Genomic DNA, 22239 nt, shown 5'->3' on the forward strand with positions numbered 1-22239 from the left:
TGATTATTTCATGTATGAATGTAGTGTTTTAGAGTATATGCAAGTCATGTACATCTTATTCAATATTTATGTGTCATAGTGTATTTGATTAATGTATAGTTCAATATGTATAGTTTATATATGTATAGTTTTATAGTTAATCAATATATAGTCATGTATAGTTTCCTTTCTTTGCAACTATACCTTCAAAATGTATCAAATCTCATCATTGTAAGTACCTGTAATAGGATTGTGAGATAAGAGTGGTGATGTGAAATTTTGTAAGTAAAACTGCCGAGACTCAAAGTGCTTGTTCTTGCATCTCTGTTCTCAATTACATAGCTACTATATAATTCATTTGAGGATATTCCTAGTTTTGTCACTGGGTAAGTTTGGATAGTCCACTTTTGCGTAGGAGGGAGATGGACTGAAATATGCTGTATTTGCTCCCAAGCAAATGTCGGCCTTTCTAGTTTTAATTGCATATATATTTGTAGCTAGCAGGATTTATTGACATATTCTATGCATCCACTAACGTTGAGGCAGCTGCCTCCCAAACACAGTCAGTTTGTCATTTTCTTTTTTAACCTGGAAAAATTGGTACCTGGGCCCACGATATCGGGATCTGCACTTTGAAACCAAGGATGTCGATTGTAGGAGGCGGGCCGAAGTCCTTTTCTATTCCGAAGAACGCGATGTTGGTGACCATGGTGCAGAGTAAGACGGACAGGCAACAGGACACCCGCTGGACACGAGTAAAGGGACTGTAGGCAGGTCGTCCCAGCACCGAAGCCCACAGGTGACCATCATTGAAGGCCTTTGGAACACGGAATGAATCATTGTACGAAATACATACTACTACTGTAGACAATATCAAACATCTGATGAAAAACATTGCCACAAGACTAGTCATAATATCATAATATCATGTACATGTATGGGTCCCCAACCTACCCAGACTTTAGCAAGAGAATTTAATGACAAAAAATTGATATTTTTGCGATACTCTTAGATGGATGGTAAAAATAGGATCCCATGAATGTACCTTGGATGTTTGTGACCCAAAGACGTGCCTAAGGGTCGACAGTTGTTCGTCGGTAGCCGACGAGAGCAAACAATCCACCCTTCCGTCGCCTTCCTCCACAGCTAACCATCTGTGATACGCAACAAAAACTGCCTTTGAAATACAGCTTTTAGCAACGGGATGGAGTACAGAAAACTAAACACATATCACCTGGCGTATCTAATAACCTTAGTCCACCTTTTGCCTTCATGTCATGTATTCACATTATGCTGTTTTTAAGTTCTAGACCATGAATCTTTGAACATTACCTCTGACACAGGAAAGAGTACTTCTTGCCATCGCTAAGGTCTTGCAGGATGATTTTGTCCAGGAACCTGTAGATTGGACAAACAACAACAACAACGACAACGTTATAAGATACTGCGCGCAAAATGCAATGGGCAGCAAAACACTTGAGAGAGACTTGGCGTGACAGGTTGCGGTTTAGTGTAGGCAAATCAATCAATGCGGGTTTGATAGTCTGCAGTTTGATAGTTTGATAATTGCGGGTAGTCAGATATCACTCAGTCCAAAGTACTCACCATGACGGACAAGGTCCTGTGTTGTCATGCCAGATGTGCACGGCGTACAAGGATCCCAGGTGGTGACTTGTCGGCAAGATGAAAGTGTCTACTCCTCCCTCCTTGAGAATCGTGCGATCACGGTCCTCCAGTTCATGTGGGCCAGACGTGCCCCCCTCTCCCATCAGCGTCAAAAAGACCTATTGTGAGATATTTTGGTAGTGTTTGAATGCCATATGTACGGGGCGTATATGAGATATTTGGTAGTACTAGTGCTTTAATACCAAATGTACGGAGCGTATTTGGAATATTTTGGCAGTGGTTGATGCCAAATGTTCGGAGCGCATATGAGATGTTTGAATTGGTGGTGCAAGTTATATCCTTTCAAAAGATACCACATCGCTATAACTATAGTGTAGTGTAGTATAGAAATAGCTATAATGTGAAAATGTTCTAGTGAAGAAAGGCGAATGAAACTTACCCTGGCAGATGTGGATGACTCGGATCTCGATCCCGTCAGAACTGTGATCTGGTAGAAGTGATCGTGAAAACGTCCCTGATCTCCGCGAAGGATCGTTGCCCCGATCTGGGAAACCATAGCAGGGGGACATAACTATGGTTACATGCCGTGGTGTTACATGCATCAGGCATGGAACATGAAAGAAAATTTTATTCCCCGTAATTCGTAACGAACTGTATACAATTCATACAATTCCATAATTCATAGCCAGGTGGGCAAATTGTACCTAAATTCCTTCATGTATTTAATAATGAAAATCGCTGTCGGGTCCCCACATCAATTTTTAAAAAGTATGCAGTGCTGTACTGTCTGTAAAGAATAAAGATTTATGATATGATTTAAATGGTATAACTAAGCACTGATGATGATGATGATGAAGCAACGATCTGTAAGAAAAACTTTAAAGCAGCGCAAACGCGGATCACATACCTTCTTTTTTTATTTCAAACATGCAAAATACAATACATAGTGATGAGTACTACTAGTGACGCACTCAAGCAAAATGCTTATATTCACGTCACCACTGGACATAAGATAAAATTTACATCACAAAACATGGGTATCGTCCAGGTAACAAGAGAACAGAGTTTAGCTATTAAGATATTATAAATTTATACAGAAGTATAAATCAGTTGTTAAATCGCTTAGATTCAGAAAGATATAGCTGTGTAATAATGAGTATTTGAGAGTTGACTTATAATGACATAACAGAAGACTTACATACCTTCTTTGAATCTTGTCTGTCTTTGCGCCGGGCCCAGATCACCACGAGGATGTAGATCCCGAACAGAACGCTGACAGCGATAATGACAACTGGGTTCTCCGCTGGGTTCACTAATGAAGGGATGTTATATTGCAGTCAGGAAAAAATGACATGAATACAGATATTACAAAAGGCCTTGGCTTCTTTCAGTTCCTCAATCCTGAGCTATCTGATGTCCGTACGTCTAATATGAATGAATGAGCTTGAATGAGGTGTTTGCCTTTTACTACATATTTGTTATACCTTTTATGGCGATCATTGAGTGTTTGGGGGATTGCATTAGATGTGTGTTAGTAGATGTTAGATCTTACGTTTTCGAAGCGTCTCGAGGATGTTGAGTTTGTTCGGTGCAATGAAGAATGTAAAGCCGGACCCAAACGCTGTCAGATGGTCGCACCGGCAGTGGGACAAAGCGGCGCTGCTGAGAGGACCGGGCTGTACATGGGCAAGGAATCAGAATAAAAGCAAACACAACCTCTATGTTACGTTTCATCACCAAACGTTGTTTTTGTATTCTGATTGCCTAATTGCTTATTTCATCATTGCAATATGATGGTTTTGATTAGGGTTTTCAGGAGAACACAAACCTGGCAACCGTCTGACTCGAAATCTTCGCTTTCCTCGTTGAAGTAGAGACATTGTGTGGAGAAGATCTGAAGTGTGTAGTTCAGAGTGAAGTTCTTTCCCTGATACTCAGGAGAAACAGAGGGGCTTACATCGCCTTGTTCAGTTTGCGGTACGTGCTCCACCCCTGAATTGTGTTGAAAAGTATGTCTTAAAGAGTTTGCTCAGTGCAAAGCCACACATGCCAGTGCCAGGCACTGAACTAGCGCTCACTGCGGTATTTCTCCTCCATAGAAAAGCTTGACTTACTGACTCAATAGGGCAAGAACGGGTTACAAAGGCAGCTCGAGAAATTCTTTAAGTGTCTTTCTCATGGGCACAAGATTGATGGCAGGATTCGAACCTGGGACCTCAAGGCTCGTTTCTGAGCCCAATACTCTGGCGCTTACGACTCCACTTTTGTTGTGAAATATTTGAACTTTGTAACGAGGCTTTGATACATATATGGTATGCATGTGAACAAGAACTAAAATCTTATCCATACAATTTTACACAAAATCCATTTTTATAGCTAATTTTGAATGGTGCGTGCGTTAATACCTAGGTAGTGCATGTGCTCCACTGGATCCTTAGGGTCTACGTCACTTCCGGGTATGAACCACGTCCACCGGTCAGCTGTCATGGTTTCAGTTGGGCCCAATGACAGGGTGAACAGGTCGGCATCATCTGAATGTTATTACACAAACATCACATTCCTTTAAGTATTTGTATGCAAATATGAAGTCTGTCAAAGTCGTCCATGTGCGGTCCTGGCGTGTGTTTTTTTCCCCCACAACAGCGATTCTTATTCTTAGAAGTAACCAAATACAGTACATGTAATACAGTTAGTACACTTTGATAGCTTTAAACAATGTTTAGAGTTAGATATTCAAAGGTTAGGTGTAAAAAGTCGTTCGGTGTAATACAGCTAGCTGCCACCGCGCCGCGTGCCTGCGAAGCTGATGTGTTACATCGGCTATGCAGATACAGATACAAACCTGGCAGTGGTAATGTTGTGTTCCTGTCGAACTCGTCAATCCGGCGTGGTTCGTCCCCTCGCTTCAGGTACAGTCGGACAGACACATTCGCCAGATGAGGCGTCACGGTGAGGTACAGGGATCTCCCCTCAGTCATGTTGAACTGGTGAGTCTGTAAAATTACAAGCATCATTTACCGACAATGCAACCGTGAGTGGGTCTACTGGATGGGTCACTGAAAAAAGAGAACTGCGAAATTTAGGGCTATGTACTAGTAATAATAGCCGTTTTTGTCAGAGACAAAACGGACAATCAGAATTATACGTTAGATGAGTCTAGCAAGGATAGTCTAATTGCTTGTACGTCAAACATGTCTTTTTAGTCAATATAGAACACATGTATGAGCACATGTATAGAACACGGTATGGTAAAACAGTGCTGACCATAAATCTTTACGGGGTAACAATTCTAGGAAAACAAGATCGCATAGTTACACTTATATTTCCGCTCCCAGATGGTGCCGTCGTCCCTAGCTCGGTCATTGTTCGTCCATTCTGGGATGACTCCGACAAGCGTCGGGTGAAAACCTCCACAGGATCTGTTAAGTCGCGGATCTCCAAAGGCCTGCCGTTCCGCAAGAACTGTAGCCCTCCTACTTCTGACTTGACATCGTCAGACGTGTTGGCAAAGGCGTAAGGGTTCCGTGGTGTTTTGAAATTCTTGAAAACATACAAAAAGGATTAGTTGAGATGATAACTCAGATGATCCTTACATGAGCTAACTACACCGATACCTAGACTGTGTCTACACAATCTGTCACTGGCTGGAGTAAAGGAGTGGGTGATTAAAAATCTAGCACCAGCAAAGAAAACCATCTTGATAAGAATCTATTTCCTACCTCTATTCCGACGTCTTCCTTTGTTTCACAGCTGTCCCCAAGCAACCCTGACAAGCTGGATACCACGAAAAACGTAGAGCTTCCCAGTTGGTCATTTGCCCGGAAAACCTGCGGTTGTCCGTTGGTAGAATCACACCGCTGTTTTTCAACCGCCAAGTTAAATTCACCGACAGAGAACGTCGTCGGGCTCTCCCCCGGGACTTTCTGGTCTAGTACAGCAGCGTTCAGCTGTCCGATTGCATCAAAAGTTGTCTTTGTGGCAATTTTGTTCTGTAAACGAGACGTATGCAAATTAGAAATGTGAAGATACGGCGCCCCTTAAAACCTTGGTAATTTTTTTTCCGATATGCAATTATTATAACAGACAAAAAACCTCCCGTCAGTATCCGGAACTTCTTTAAATTACTACTAAATATCCAGTGTCGCTTGGGGAATAAAAAGCAGTAAGAAACCAAAAACGTAATTTGATAGTATAATGAGAGTTGTTCCCACCTTGTCTAAGTGAAGGCCTCTTGTTTCAGATGATGGCAGCTCTTTGCTCTTTGTAGCCGAGGCTGTTGAAGCTCGAAGTATGTTCACACAAGCTGTTGGACCAAACAGAAAAAAATAGGTCATCTATGAGTAATATATACATATTATATATACATACAGACCGTACCGAAATAAGACGTCAAAAAAATTGTCATGAACTAAAGATAAGAGCAAACGTGCGCTTGCCTCTCAAAAGAACCGATGCCGTTTCCTCCAGTCTTTCGGGACCTACATCATCTCTTTCGGGTGTATCAAGAAAGTTTGACATCTGCAGCACAGTTTTAGCTGCAGTCTCCTGTAACAAACCAATAACATTCCACACTTTATGATTCACATCTGTGAATGAAACGTTATGGAACGTTGCCATTATCTTTTACATTTAATTGCAAAAATATGTAAGCAGCATGTGTATAGTCAAACATGTTTTATCGAGCTTCAGTGCATAGTGACTACCTGGCCATGGCCTCTTAGACCTTAGGGATACTAGTATTGGCCCAAGCATTTTGTATCCTGTCCATTGTGTCAATTTTTGACAAGCCCCTCAGGTGGTCACTATGGACGGGTTTGACTATACACACATGCTATGGATAAGCTGGAGTTTTGTCGGTAAACACAAACCTGAGATTGTGGAGTAACCTGTTCCTCCAAAGCCGTTGCCAGGCCCAAGGCACCAGCCACCTGGTCGACGTTGTCCAGACTCTGAACTGGAATCTTTGTCATTGAGTTAATAAGTCCGTCACGTGCCTGAATATAAAAGTAAAAACGTATAGAAAATAAGGATAGAGTGAAAGAGCAGAATCTGAGCAATTGATATTGTAACAAACAAACAAACAAACGCTAACAGGCTAACAGGCTATCGGCTGTTATAATTAAATATCGTATAGTACGATAGCTGCATGGCAAGTGGTAAGTTTTCTTCAAAACTCGATACCAACATAGTTTAAACATAGTTCATTTTACTATCTATCCTTGCCCAGCATAAGGGACATCCGATGGCGGAAAGGACTGTAACAATCAGCTTCATTTCCAGGGTACCTTTGAAAGTGTATCGTCGCTGTAGCTGGATGTGTTTGCTGCGTTGAGGACAGAACTGAGACTGTTGGTGAGCTGAAGGAGCCCGCCGTTGTCCCCAGTGTCAAGTAGGTTCTCCAGCGTATCGTTAAGGCTGCTGAGCTTCGCTTCCGTATCTTCCACACTCGGTTGACGGACCTTACAACAGAAGGATGGAAAAAAAGATTAAAGACAAATGTTTTTGGGTGAGTAAGATAGAAATTTTTCAATAATTTTGAAAGCTCTGTGATGACTGTACATGATTTTATCGTGTCATGAATTCAGGTCGAGCTTCAACCATCATTAGTCGGCTTAAATTGTTGTATCACTACTTTTACAATAAATTGAAACGAAACAAATACATTCTGACGCAATGGTGTCGAGTACAATCATTTTTAGTTAGAGTAAAGTTACACTCGCCTTCATGACAAAACTCTCCTACTGGAACTTACCCTTGAATGGTTGGCATTCGGAATAAACTTGCACATAAATCTCACATCACATCATCTTAACATCACAGCTTCAACTTTACCTGTACTTTGATATTTCTGATAATTGATGTTGCACCCAAAGCATCCGATACACGAACTTCTAGTGTGACGTTGAAGTCGCGATGTTCCTGTCCGGCTGGAAGAAGCTGGGGTAGAAATTGTTCGGTCTGCGACGAAAGCAGGGAATTCATCAATGATATGATTGGGTATCCTATCTGCCTGCTTCTTTTATTTACACTAAAACACATGGGCTTTAACCCTATCTAGACCGGGGGGGGGGCTAAAAGTGCCCGCGCCAACTTTGATGTCGGATAGCGTCCGAACGACTTGCACTAAAACCACCAAACTTGGTGACTTTTCATAAAATATTGTTGGCAATAATTTTGTATCAGTGGAATGAGATAATTATTTTTTGTGTTGCCATGGCAACGGGTTTCTGACGGGCACTTTTGGCTAAATTTAGTAATTTTCGTTTCAACAATAGAATTTTCTGGATTTTATGTCAAGTTACACATGGTTTCTAATATAAATAATATCTCATATAATTTTATATCAATTTCATCATTAAATATGCATAATTTATGCTAATTTGATAACGTCATTGGCCAAAATCCAAGATGGCGGACAACATCATTAGAAAAGGTATAAACAGGTTATTTTCCTTAAAATTTCATCATTACTTCCATTTCTTTTTACAAAAAAGGTTCATTTGAACGTCTTACGTCTATATTCAATGTATTTTAGCCTTTATCTTTGAAAAAAAACTATTTTCAAATTTCGAGTTTTATAATCCAAGATGGCGGATAGCCTAAATATGCATAACGTCATTGTATGACGTCACTGGTGTTGCTATCGGCAACATAAGTCTTAGTACACCCTAAAATTCTATTATGAATACTTTTTGTTCAAGTCACGTTGTATACCATTGAGTTTTTAGGGAATAACCTATCTATACGGTTTTAGCCAATAAAATCACATTAATGACGTCATAATGACGTCATATTACGTCATAACCACATTAAAATTGTAGTTATGATAAATTTTTACTAGTACACCATCCTCTGAAAATTTGGTGGTCATACAATATACCGTTCGCGAGTTCTGCGGTCCCACGAAGCCAAAAAAAAGCCCGGTCTAGATAGGGTTAAAACAACATAGTAGATGGCTAATAGGACGGAAAAAACTGAGCAGCATGCATGATTGTCGGATTGCGTACCATTATGTTAAGATTAAAGATTACGACAGGGTCTACGTTCGTACCTAACTCCAGAACAGTTAGGTTGAACAATATTGCTATGTATATGAAGAATTTGCGATAAATGTATCGAATTAAGTGAATATATGTAGAGAATGAATAATATAGCACCCGTAGAACGTAAACGAAATGATAAATAGAGAATTATTATAGTGGGTAAGACGTGGGTATCTACCGTTCCCGTATGGAGCAATGTGTAGGCGTTGTCACCCACATCGTTGTTAAAATAAAGACTGTAGACCAGAGGCACATCATCATCGTCGGCTCCTGAGGAAGAATTCAATTGCAACCCGTATTAATAGCATTATGTATATGCACCATTTGAGAATACTTAAATACCAAATGATTTGTGCTGAACGTTTGAAGTTTGATTTACCTTCGCACCAGATGCCAAACTGCGTTATCGTTGAAAAACCTGACGAAGGACTGACGGCACAGAACCCGACAGTAGGGGGTGTGTTGACTCTGAAACTGTGCTCAGAAAAACCGGTTCCCCCAGGTGCGACGTTGGAAGTCACAGTAATCCGGAAGGTGTAGCTTTCTCCTGCCTGGAACAGGACAGATATTATTAAATCAAAATAGTCTAGACTATACTATCTGCTAACCGTGAATCGTACTCATCGTGTACTGACTGAATCACTGAATGAATGAACTAATAGTAGTATTACTAGTTAAGTAATGATAATGCCAATGAAGACATGCGTAAAGGACGGTACCTCAAAAATGTTGCTGCGAACCACTAGGTTCGGTGACGTGTTTCCGGTTGTCGTGTCCACATCCCAGTCGATGTGCTTGTCTCCCGTCAGGGTCCAGAGGTATGTGGTGTTTGCTGTCGGGCAGTCGTCACACTGGGTCACGAGAACTAGCCTCTCAGATGGGCTGACTTTGGTTTCACAGTTTGCAGCACACCTATAGGATTACCAAAAAGTACCCCTAACAACACCGATGGAAGTCACGCATCATTAAGCATCAGTTCATTAGATACTGCTTATATGTCAATTTTGTGTATATGTAGCACGTATCCTTTAAATATGAATCGTCTTCAAATGGGTTTCTCATACCTGAAATAATTAAGAATTAATGAATTAATGCATACTCCGTGTGAGGTGGTCAGCACAGTTCCTACATATCTTCATCAAGTTTTTGGGCGATAAGAAGACAAACAAGAAGAAGCACACCTTAGCTCTATAATGCAGAGAACACGTCTTACCGAATGGCGATGTTGAGGACAACCCCGCCTAGTAGGGAGACTGACTGTGAGGTCCGTGAGGAGTTCCTCCCGGGAAGGCCGACCTCGACCGTGAATGTCAAGATGTCATCAGGAAATGACGCAGTCTGAAGTTTTTCATAAACGGCACTTTGTCTGGCATCAGGGAATATGTCGTTGCATGATGTCCCTGCAAAAACAGTTATCGAGTTTTAGTGCTGCCATTTAGTACGTCTATTCCGGATACCGCTACCGATCATGGCTGCCATATAATATCAATAAAAGTTGACACGTTAAGTTAATGTCAAGTAAATGTCAACCGCTCATATCAGAAGAAATGGTTCCGATCTTCAGTTCAAATCTTTACTTAACCGTGCCTTAATGATTTAAGAGTCCCGATGAGAGACTTACCATTAGGCGTCTGACAGGTCCAATGAAAAGTGAAGTTTCTGTAGTCGTCTATGTATTCATCCGGATCATACGACTCTGATGCATTCAGTACCAGAACACCATCCCGACTGACAGATTTAGCAGAACCACCGGCTATATGCGCAACTGGGGCCGATGGTGTGATGATAACCCACTGTTTTTGGACCTGTGACTTTTTGCTTCCAGTAGTCGGGAAGTCCATGGTAGCGTTCAGCTCAACAATCGTGGAGCCATAGCCCAAGCTGTTTCTCGGAATTGTGATGTCTTGCGAATCACGCACAACTTTGTTAGGAAAGTCCAGCAGCTGCACTACGTTACCCATAGGGTCATGTTGGAAAATGTTCCACTCATATGTGACGCGGTAGGTCTGATTGCAGATGACGTTGATGCGGCTCCGTATGGTGAAGGCTGTCCGCCGCGCGATCTTCACTGCTGAGGATTCACTGCTTCCTCCTCCAGACAGGCTGATGTCAGGGACGCAATCTGTCAAAATACATTTGATCACAAGGAAAGAAGTTGGACATATATCAATTTGAGAAATTCATCACATACATTAAACCATGATTTGGGTATGAGTGTCATAGAGCTAGAGGGAGGATGTGTGGATAATGTTTAGTGCATATTTTAGTTTTGTCCTTTTGATCGTGCAATGAATTGCCAACCGGATATAGTGCTTCGCATGCCCATCCTGCAGCAGAACGTGCAGAACTAGAACTAGACTACACAGCAACTTGAGGACCTGCACTTTTAGATCTTCGGACCTGAAGAACCAGTCATCGTCATCGCATGAAAGCGTTGCTGGTGCGTTGCAAATCTTGTTGATCCGTGCATAGCTAATAACTCGATATGTATGGACGAAGTGAAGTTATAAATAGAGGCCTGCCAATGCCCAACATTGGAGAATGTAAAAAATGTAACAGCTTAGCCATAAAATAGCAACTTACCAACGCATGTAGGCTCTGTAGCACTCCAGGTCTGGTCCGACTGGCATGTCCGTTGTTTATCACCACTGATCTCGTATCCAGGGTCACAGTGATACGTAACGACGTCCCCATAAGAACTATTGCCGCTGATGTTGCCGTTAGAAGGTGCCATCAGTTGTTGGCAGAGCTTTTCTGTAAGACGGTTAAACACTGATGTCATATATTAATATCTTTTATGGGACAGTAATCAACCACACACTACTACAAATAATACAACACGTAAATTAATTTCCCTAGCTTGTAGCTATTTTTGTCACCAGCATTGTGGTCTAGGACATGAGCAGGAAGCAATTGATACGATAAGTGCTGTTAAAGACCATTATTAGGTGTAATGAAAACATTGCAAACAGATAATCAATTCCGATACAAGACAATGATGTCGAAGGGGGTTACTTATACTTACTGTTGCAATTGGGTTGTACACCAGACCAGGTCAGGTCGGCACGGCAAGTTCTGTTTTCAGAACCGATCAGTTCGTAGCCTTCGTTACAGGAAAAGGTGACTGTGTTTCCGTAAAGATGACCCTCTGTCCTGTTACCGTTGTTTAGAATCGGCAGCTGTGGGCAGGCTTTTCCTGAAAAAAAAAAACGCACATGATGGCCTTAATACTACTATGAAAGGCTACGCTCCATGTCAGACATATTTGTTTCCAAATACAATACGAGTGGTCACAACATACTGGAGCAATGAAACTCAACAAGGCACTAGTACCTACCGCTATGAAAACAAAACTGTTAAGAATGACCACTTACTGTTGCAATTCGGCTGTACACCGGACCAAGTCTGGTCAGCCTGGCAAGTTCTGTTTTCAGAACCGATCAGTTCGTAGCCTTCGTCACAGGAAAAGGTGACTGTGTCTCCGTAAAGATGACCCTCTGTCCTGTTGCCGTTGTTTAGCAATGGCAGCTCTGGGCAGACTTTTCCTAAAAAAAGATCCTAAGTAGCTTTATTTATGAAAGACTACGCGCAATTTCAGACAGATTGTTTGCCAAATACAATATGACTGGTCACAATCACTGCAGGAATGAAACCCAAAAAGGTATCTACCACCATTACACAACACTGCCAAATACGAATTATATAGCATTTACCCATTTTAGTGACAGTTCATGATCATATCTTCTCTTTTCTAACATATCATCTTTTCATAAATTATGCAAATGAATGAATTATACTTAATAATGTTCACTTAACTTTTAAATGCGGCAAGTATTAATTTCCCAGCAGGTACATTTTGACATTATAGCAATTCCCCACTAATTAGGCAAATTAGGTGCTCATTTACTTAATAAATGGGCACCTAATTCTACTAATACTGCCAGTGATCCACTCTTTCTCAATTACATATGTCACAGTCCCATCATCGAACAATCAGATTTAACGAATTTTCTAACCAATTATGCAAATTAGATCCTGATTTGTATAATTGATATAGTCACGTCAAACATCAAGTTCACTACCTACATACCAAAAATCACTACAGTCCGTCAACCGGTTCTTGAGTTATCCTCCGTCAAAGATTTTCAACGAACGCTCCTGCAGCTCTGGACATGCTTCTAGGGGGACTAAACTAATGTCACTTCTTTCCAAGCATAAGAGCTATCTTCCATGTAAAATTCATGACCCTAGCATGTCTGGATCATGAGATGTCAAACCAACTCGAAATTCTGCGAGTGAGGTCCTGATTTGAAACCGGAATGTTCTACTGCAGTACCAAGGAATGCCGCCAGATTTCACAACAGTCCATCTATAGCTTTTTAATCGAGTTACGCTGTTCACAGACAGGCAGACAAACGATACTGAAAAATTACCTTCTGTACGACATAATAACTGTAACCGCCGATGCTCTCAAACTGAGGCGGAATTAGCACTGAGCTACATACCTCTTTAACATGTCACTTTTTTTTTAAATCACAGTCCCTTCTTAATTCATACGAGTCATCATTTGACAAATTCCGTTTTCTACTTTAGAACAATGACCATACCTGCCGTAAATTATTTAACACCATTAGAATCATAAACCAGAGCATCAAAATACAAGTCGATTCAGTACTAACCATCGACATCTACGACAACCTGTGGGCTCCCCTCACTTGGATCAGTTGATAACCTGTAACCTTTGCTGGGCCAGGAAAAACGATAGTGTAGCCCAGTATAAACATTGTATACATCAACCTGGAAAGAAAAAATATTAATGGCATCAATATGAAAAACTTAAACCAAACAGATATGAGTGTATTGACATGATATATATGTAGTAGTCTGTTCAAAGTTCATAATGTTATATTAGCTTACCCAGTCAAGTTTGAGCCAGTCCTCTCCTGAAATTGTAAGTCGAAGCCTTGTGGGATGACCGAAATTGGGGGCGGCAAAGGTTCGATCGTACTCGGTGCTTTGATGTTGTGCATGTGGGAAGATACAATCAAAGATTCATTGTATGAAATACAGAACTCTTGTGAAGGGTTACAGATTTAACTGTACAGATAACTCATTCACCAGATTGTCACCACAGGGAAAAGTGTACTTAAATGGTTGTAAATATAGACGTCTCATCCAACTCTGGGCAATTTTTACGAAAAGATGCCATTTAAAAAAGGCGAACCATCAGACCGAGACTACGTAAAGCAGCTATATACAAGCTACACGTATCTTATATGACGTACCCAACGTCCGTAAGTCCGGATACAGTTGTGTTCGTGCAGACATCATCACAAAGGTCAGAGAAGATTTCAACTGTCAAAGAATCCTCACTGGCATCGTAGACAGACGTATTGCTGGTCCTGAGCGTTAGGCTGTTCACTGTTCAATAAAAAAAAAAACAATATACAGTCAGATCTGGTAGGGCAACTTCCTCCTAAGATCTCCTAAGGCGACCACCTTTCTCGGTGCCTTGAAATTTCTCCATAGACACAATCACAACACTACTCTCCAAGCAGAGGTTTGGGTTTGGTGTTACTTTTGGAAAAAATATTTAGTTTAAAAGAGAAACCCCGATAAAAAGCCTAAAAACACGCTAAAAAAATTCCAAACCCAAACCTCTGCTTGGAGAGTATCACAACACCACAAATAGCATGGTTACTTCCACTGCTTTAAACGACCACGTAATTTACCAACATGTAGCCAAGGTAATATACTTGTTTGGCATTTTGTGATGTCGAAAACAAGAAACACAGGAATTAAAAAAAAATGTTTTGTTTACTTATCATTATATTTGAAAGAAAAGTCAGACGTAAAAGGGCTACTGGAGCAATCAGACTGAGTGTATACCCGACCAAAGAAAGAAGAACAAATACCTGGCGAGGTGCTGTAGAGGTTGAGTTCAGTCAGATAAGGTTGCCAGCCCTCGTGGGTCCGGGTGACCACGAACCTCCAATACCGCGCTGTTCCCTGGAACCCGCCGAACTCTTGCCTCTGGTCCGTCCCTCCCTGCACGTTATCGACAGACAGGACGTCCTCCCAGCGGTACGGACTCCCAACCTGAGACTTCTGCAACGTGAAGGCTGCGATGTCGTGGGTGGTGTCTCCGTAACTGTTCACTGCGATGCGAGTCAGATTTTGAGGCGCTGCGATGTCCAGCACGATGTACCAGTTGCTGTGGTTCTGCCCGGTATCTATGACGTTCCAGTAGGTACTAATGTTTCCATCCAAGGCTTTTGCGGCATCGTATGTCACTCCGTTGTCGACGAACGGTGTGCCGGTGGAGTCCACAACCCATGAAGAATCCCGTCGCAGCCATATTCCTGCGGAAGAGGGCGCAGAATTGATAAGTAACACGATCGGGGGCAACAACCTCATTGTAGTGGGGGTGGTAACGTTCTTAAACCATCGTTACGTCACACGTATAGCTTTTTTTAATTTCCCGCTGTCGCCACCTGTCACGTACAGTGCAGATGAAAAGCGATATAACTGTAATATCTAATTTGACAAAACGTTTATACAAAAGAAGTAACAAGCAGAGGAACATGTTAAGAATATGCAATAAACTCAACGAGTCAAGTGCCAATCCAAGGACTTTCAACAGAAACCTACCATTAACGCTGCAACCTAGAACCTCCACCCTCATACTCATCCAGCCATGCCAGGATTGAGGCAGGAAGCGCACGTACCGGGCATCAGTGGGACTGTCCAGCAGGTTGGTTACGGGAGTGTACCTGTTGGTGTTGCCTGGAAACACCTGGACAACAAAACAATAAATAATACCATTTTTTTTTAATCCTTCGCATTATGTGTATGTGCCAACTCAATATGACTCTAGAGGACCTGAAGAGGATCGCCCACGACTGTCAAGTATGGCACAGGACGCTGTGCAGACGAAGGACTGACTTTGACACAGGCCACTCGCTAAGCCGAGGAGACCTTCTCAAGTACAAATAAAGTAAGTAAAACTGGGCGCCGGTGCACTCATTAAGACAAACAATATCAATGGCAATTCAAATCTCAACCCTAGAGGTAACATTTGCAGCTGTTATGGCTCTTTTTTCGTAACATTTTAGGACGAATTTATTCTTCTGTTTGATGTAGAAAAAATGGATATCTTTGCAGATAACGCGCGTACGTTAACCTACCTCTTCGGAGCCATCGCTACTTGCATACGTGATCCAACTGAGGCCATCTACACTGTACTGTAGTTTGTAGGAGGTCACCCACTGGTCGTAATTATGATAGCGACCCTGGATGATGGTGCCTGTGACGGTCTTCATTTCTCCTAAATCCACCTGAATGCATAGATGTTCTTCGTTATAGAATGCACGTGAAGTACAAGCCGGGAAAGTTACTACATATCTGGATAGCGTGCACTGCAAGCTAAAATTAGCCCACATTGTGCACAGTAATGTATTGTCAGTGCAACAAAGCATTGATTTTCACATTCTAAACACAACACAGGATATTGTTCGGACAAGGAAATTCGAACTTATCACCTTAGAGGAACAGCGAAATTGATATCGTGTGTGGCGCAATAATCCAAACAAAAATCGGGATTTCAATAATATGATTATAGTTAAGTATTTAGTTTACTATATAGTTTGTGCTAATGAAAAACACATAATCAAATGTAGTGTTACCCATACGATTGTATGAGGGAACTTATTGCACTACTACACCATGGTTTCCATACATTCCTGGCGACCGCATGCATGGCACACCCGTTCATACGGACTCATACCCCTGTCAATCAAACTCTAAACCCAAACTCCACCTACTCACTTTGGAACTCAAACATACAGATATAGCGCTAGCATAAATTAGCGATACCTAAAATAATACGTCCCCATTCTGGAAGTAACAGGTAGAATCGTGGTTGTTTAATGTACCAAAATGCATGCCAACCTGTAACCATTCCCCGATGGTGTTGGTTGCAACTGACCAAGCGCCCTCACCAGCAACTCCGTTCAACCGACCACGGTAGGGCTCGTGATTACCACAACAGAAAGAGGATGCGGTGATGCTGTCATCAGGTATGGCGCCAGATTCCATCCCAAGGGGATCTGTGCAGACTGGAAAGGCAAGAAAACTCCGTTCAGTTTAGTTAGAAAACAAAGGTCGCCTGTTAATTCCCTGTCACACATATGCCATGTGTAAACTTTGCTGTGTGGTATAGAAACATGTCGGCCTTCACAATGTATAATTTGGATTTCGGAGATTGGTTTGGGGGTTCGCCTAGTGCTCCGGCTTCGTGTATGTGTGACGGAGGCTTTAGGTGAACATGCTTGTGGTACTTCCCGAGTAACCCTGTCGTCACGGAAGCAGTCCGCTAAAGTGCAAAATGACAGCGTGTTGATTTTACCTAAAAGAATTGTCACAAGTCAACTGGATGTCTAAGGGATCCTTCCCAAAATGGCGTGAAAGAAATTCCTCGTCCGTTCTTCTGCATGAGGGTGAGCCAAGTGACCTTGGTCAGTTTAAGGGAGAGTATGCCAACAACTATAATGACTTGTTGTTGGTAGATATATAAAGCATACCTAGACCAAATTTCAGATGATTTTAGTGCAATACCAGGTCTCCAGGACCCTAAATGTACAGATTTTCTCAAAAAATGCCCAAAAACCCAAATAAAACAATTTTAAATGCCTGTATCGAAGAAATAAAAAAAAAACAACGCCTAGGGGTTTTGACTACTCTACCTTCATACCAAATTTCATATTATTTGGCCCAAAAATGAAGGAGTTGAATCAATTTAAAGAAATGGCAGGAGAAGAAGAAGGAGAAGAAGAAACATTAGGAAAAACAACATGACTTCACCACATAGTGGTGAAGCCATAATGAATCGTGATCAGTGAAACGTTTTCACAGAATATACCCCTATCACGATACATCACATCACATTTACATTACAGGTTCGCTACATACCAGTGATGGGAACTTCACAAGTTTCTCCTTCGTAGCCCTCGTCACAGGCGCAGGTGAAGTTGTCTGCCCCGCTCGTGCAGGTCCCATTGACGCACGGGTCTGGGCGGCAATAATCCACAGCTTCCAGAAGTTCATGTATGGGGAGAATGGAACGTTTTAGAATGGAACTATAAAATAGTAGCCGGAAAAAATTTTAAGGTTGTCCTGAAATGTTCAGAACTTACTGAAACAAACAACTTTCACAAATGTAAATAAATTTACAAATATTGCAAAATATTGCAACATGAGCACAACCATAAAAAGCTATTAAATTGATAATATGCAATAATTAGGTAGAATAAGAAACAAGCTTAGTGTGCACATTTTAGTCATGTGAGCTGCGGTCCATCGAAATGCAAATGCAACCAACATGCCAGTCAGTAGCTGCCCGCTTCGTTGATATGCAAAGTATGAAGTGACACCGCTCCATATAGTATACCATAGCTATATATGTATAAAGTAACTATAGCGAAGGCCTACCCGAAAAGACTTGGACTTGACACAGAGTCAGTATTCGGGAGGGTCCGGGGAGACGGACGCCCACATACCGCCCCCTCATCCCCTGACATGAGACGGAAATGGACGGCTGGTCCAAGGCGATTTGATGATCACCGCCACACTTGGGGTTCTCGCTGACCTGGTCGGAATCCCCGATGTGGATGTTGAAGGGGTTGAGTCGTTCAGCACAACAGTCCTGGCGGTTGAAGATGGCCACTCTGTAGATATTGAAAACAAAGTAATGATACTGGAGTTTACATACTAAATTTTAGTGTTTAAACGGATGTACGTTACTGCGTTATCATGGAACTTATTTGACTAGACCACCCATCACCATCATCGCGAATGGTATTGGGACTTGCATCAAGAGTCTTTCCTTTGCCAAGTTTTGATTTACATATTGACGTGTGTGTGTGTGTGTGTGTGTGTGTGTGTGTGTGTGTGTGTGTGTGTGTGTGTGTGTGTGCGTGTGTGAGTGTTTGTGTGCGTGCGTGTGTGAGTGTTTGTGTGCGTGCGTGTGTGTGTGAATGGAGGTGCGTATGAATGCGTACGTGTACTTAATGCTCATACATATATCTACATATCAAAGAATTACGTGCATATCATATAAAAGATGCATGTGCTGTACACTCACCTGTCAATCATGTACGATTGACCAAGATTCACCCACCAGCTTGGATCAGCCTCTAATGCAGTGTGTGTACAGTACCAAGCGTGGTAGTTGCTATTGGTGTTCCCGTTAACAGCAAATCTTGCAGCCCCCCTACCACTGCTCTGGTCTTCATAGTCACTTGTTTGGAACGCTGCCTTCCCCAGAGCGACATTGACACCTGTCGCAGGTAAGAGGACTGTAATTATCAGTTACATCGATGACTTGAGTTGAACGAAGGTTTCTATTCATAAGCGTTTTCCTATTTTATTTTCTTCAGCGGCCCGAAAAGCGCCAATCTCCCGACATCTTCTACGTCTAATCAATGAATGCGATTTTATACATAATGTGATTTTCATGTTCTAACGGTATCTCAGACGTATTTACGTTAATTTAAGATGTGATAACGTTAAAATTATTGAAGCTCACAAGAGAATACGCTATATAACGTTATATTATGTTAATTACGGCCTTATTTCCATACTGAGACAGATCCTCCCGGCAATCTTGACATAAACTCTACATATTTCATGGTGGTATGAGATCTCCGAATTCTTGTTTGATACGCTGTCGTTTCATCAATGATATGCTTGAATAAATGCCATGCGCTATACCGGGCATACTTAATTATGGGTTCACCACACCATATTGCTTTTTCTGGTGTTTCTTCTTCTTCTCCTCCTTCTTCTTCTCCTGCCATTTTTTAAATGGATTCAGCTTCTTCATTTTAGGGCCTAAGGTCCTGAAATTTGGTATGGAGGTACAGTGGGCAAATACCCCTAGGCGTTTTTTAAATTTTTGTGATACAGGCTTTTAGAATGGTTTTATTTGAGTTTTTTGGCTGTGTTATAGCAAATGTATTACTGTGTTAGTGTGCCATGTTTACCACGTTTGGGTATGACTCATCACAATGGAATGCAGGGCATCAACCAATAGGCATGCAGCTTTCCACTATTCTTCTTGCTGATTGGCTGTTGGGATTTAACTTAATTAACACCTGCACAGAGCATTTCCACCTGCACAGAGCATTTCTTGCTGATTGGCTGTTGGGATTTAACTTGATTAACACCTGCACAGAGCATTTCCATACTGACAGTATGTCTGTATTCAAGTGTTTTGGTAGGTATTTCAAGCTTTCCTGCTCCAGCATTGGAATGCGGGGCATGAACGTTATTTTTATTTTGAAAATCAACAGTTTGCATTATGCAATTAAAAATCCTAACCAATAAAGTAGGGAATAGCTATCCAACTGTTGTTTTAGTCGTATGTTACTTCATATTATAGTTATATCAATGTAAATCATTGTTTTCCCCTGTGTTTCTCATTCTTTCCCTGCCATGTCGTGAAATGTGGTGAACCCATCGCTGTATTTGCTCCAAAGCAAATATTGGCCTTTCTAGTTACAAAGTTACATTCTGATCAGTAAGTCTGCTCTCATTTTCAGACACCCCAGATTCAAATTATGGCGTAACTTCTTGAGTTAACGTGCTAAACCACATACATACATACAATGATATATACATACATACATACATACACATACACATATACATACACAAATACATAACATCCTAAGTAGCTCTTAAGACACAAGGCCAAATACAATATCATAATGTCGAGCGCGGCCACAATTACTGGAGCAAGAAAACACGAAAAGTACCGACCACTATGACCACGACACTCAAAAATTATTACTTACTGTTGCAATTGGGCTGTACACCCGACCAAGTCTGGTCGGCCTGGCAAGTTCTGTTTTCAGAGCCGATTAGTTCGTATCCTTCGTCACAGGAAAAGGTGACTGTGTCTCCGTAAAGATGACCCTCCGTCCTGGTGGCGTTGTTTGGCAATGGCAGCTCTGGGCAGGCTTTTTCTGACAAAAGAAAAAAAAAAAACATAACTATTAAAAGACCCTAAGTTGCTTTAGGTATGAAAGGCTACGCTCCATGTCAGGCAAATTTGTTGCCAAATACAAGACGAGTGATCACATGTACTGGAGCAATGATTGACAAGGTACTAGTCCCTACCACTTGCACTATGAAAACAAAACTGTTAGAAATGGCCACTTACTGGAGCAATTGGGTTGTACACCCGACCAGCTCTGGTCGGCCTGGCAAGTTCTGTTTTCAGAACCGATCAGTTCGTAGCCTTCGTCACAGTAAAGGGGGCTATGTCTCCGTAAAGATAACCCTCCGTCCTGTTGCCGTTGTTTAGAATCGGCAGCTCTGGGCAGGCTTTTCCTAAAAACACATAAGGTCCTAAGTAGCTCTTCAGACATATGTATGGCCAAATACAATACCATAATGTCGAGCGCGGCCACAATTACTGGAGCAAGAAAACACGAAAAGTACTGACCACTATGACCACGACACTCAAAAATTATTACTTACTGTTGCAATTGGGCTGTACACCCGACCAAGTCTGGTCGGCCTGGCAAGTTCTGTTTTCAGAGCCGATCAGTTCGTATCCTTCGTCACAGGAAAAGGTGACTGTGTCTCCGTAAAGATGACCTTCCGTCCTGTTGCCGTTGTTTGGCAATGGCAGCTCTTGGCAGACTTTTCCTGAAAAAACGCATAAGACCCTAAGTAGCTTTAGGTATGAAAGACTACGCGCAATTTGCGACAGATTGGTTGCCAAATATAAGATCCTAATTAGCTCTTCAGACATACATATTGCCAAATACAATACCATAATGTCGAGAGCGGCCACGATCACTGGAGCTAGAAAACCTGAAAAGTACCGACCACTATGACCACGACACTGTCAAAAATTATCACTTACTGTTGCAATTGGGCTGTACACCCGACCAAGTCTGGTCGGCCTGGCAAGTTCTGTTTTCAGAACCGATCAGTTCGTAGCCTTCGTTACAGGAAAAGGTGACTGTGTCTCCGTACATATGGCCCTCTGTTCTGTTGCCGTTGTTCAGAAGCGGAAGGTCTGGACAGGCTTTTCCTAAAAACGCATTAGATACTAAGTAGCTCTTTAAACATATGTATTGCCAAATATAGTACCATAATGTCGAGAGCAGCCACAATCACTGGAGCAATGAAACCCCGAAAATTACCGACCATTAACGTCTATGACCACGACACTGTTAAGAATTATCGCTTACTGTTGCAATTGGGCTGTACACCCGACCAAGTCTGGTCGACCTGGCAAGTTCTGTTTTCAGAACCGATCAGTTCGTAGCCTTCGTCACAGGAAAAGGTGACTGTGTCTCCGTAAAGATGACCTTCCGTCCTGTTGCCGTTGTTTGGCAATGGCAGCTCTGGGCAGACTTTTCCTAAAAACGCATAAGATACTAAGTAGCTCTTTAAACATATGTATTGCCAAATATAGTACCATAATGTCTAGAGCAGCCACAATCACTGGAGCAATGAAACCCCGAAAATTACCGACCACTAGCGTCTATGACCACGACACTGTTAAAAATTATCT

General features: G+C 41.8%; 1 protein-coding gene across 1 annotated transcript in view; it reads right to left on the bottom strand.

Moving 5' to 3' along the window:
• The window catches only part of LOC109480621, a gene marked incomplete at its 5' end in the record, with an annotated part of 28207 nt that extends 6123 nt beyond the window's left edge, over positions 1-22084 (bottom strand). The window contains 39 exon segments of the mRNA XM_019782851.1: positions 584-796; positions 1025-1133; positions 1312-1377; positions 1585-1763; positions 2045-2149; positions 2808-2917; positions 3158-3281; positions 3434-3597; positions 4011-4136; positions 4448-4598; positions 4921-5145; positions 5325-5594; positions 6088-6150; positions 6474-6599; positions 6891-7064; positions 7438-7542; positions 9083-9199; positions 9368-9560; positions 9862-10048; positions 10270-10770; positions 11232-11402; positions 11674-11844; positions 12023-12193; positions 13328-13445; positions 13566-13662; positions 13934-14069; positions 14564-15010; positions 15300-15444; positions 15836-15985; positions 16599-16765; positions 17619-17717; positions 18225-18373; positions 18790-18985; positions 20504-20674; positions 20872-20967; positions 20970-21041; positions 21192-21362; positions 21583-21753; positions 21914-22084. Of these exon segments, the coding sequence (XP_019638410.1) occupies positions 584-796; positions 1025-1133; positions 1312-1377; positions 1585-1763; positions 2045-2149; positions 2808-2917; positions 3158-3281; positions 3434-3597; positions 4011-4136; positions 4448-4598; positions 4921-5145; positions 5325-5594; positions 6088-6150; positions 6474-6599; positions 6891-7064; positions 7438-7542; positions 9083-9199; positions 9368-9560; positions 9862-10048; positions 10270-10770; positions 11232-11402; positions 11674-11844; positions 12023-12193; positions 13328-13445; positions 13566-13662; positions 13934-14069; positions 14564-15010; positions 15300-15444; positions 15836-15985; positions 16599-16765; positions 17619-17717; positions 18225-18373; positions 18790-18985; positions 20504-20674; positions 20872-20967; positions 20970-21041; positions 21192-21362; positions 21583-21753; positions 21914-22084 (6377 nt within the window).
• Between the last annotated feature and the right edge of the window lie 155 nt (positions 22085-22239).

The sequence above is a fragment of the Branchiostoma belcheri genome, unplaced genomic scaffold (genome assembly GCF_001625305.1).
Source record: "Branchiostoma belcheri isolate BF01 breed outbred unplaced genomic scaffold, Haploidv18h27 scaffold513, whole genome shotgun sequence".
Taxonomy (NCBI): Eukaryota; Metazoa; Chordata; class Leptocardii; order Amphioxiformes; family Branchiostomatidae; genus Branchiostoma; species Branchiostoma belcheri.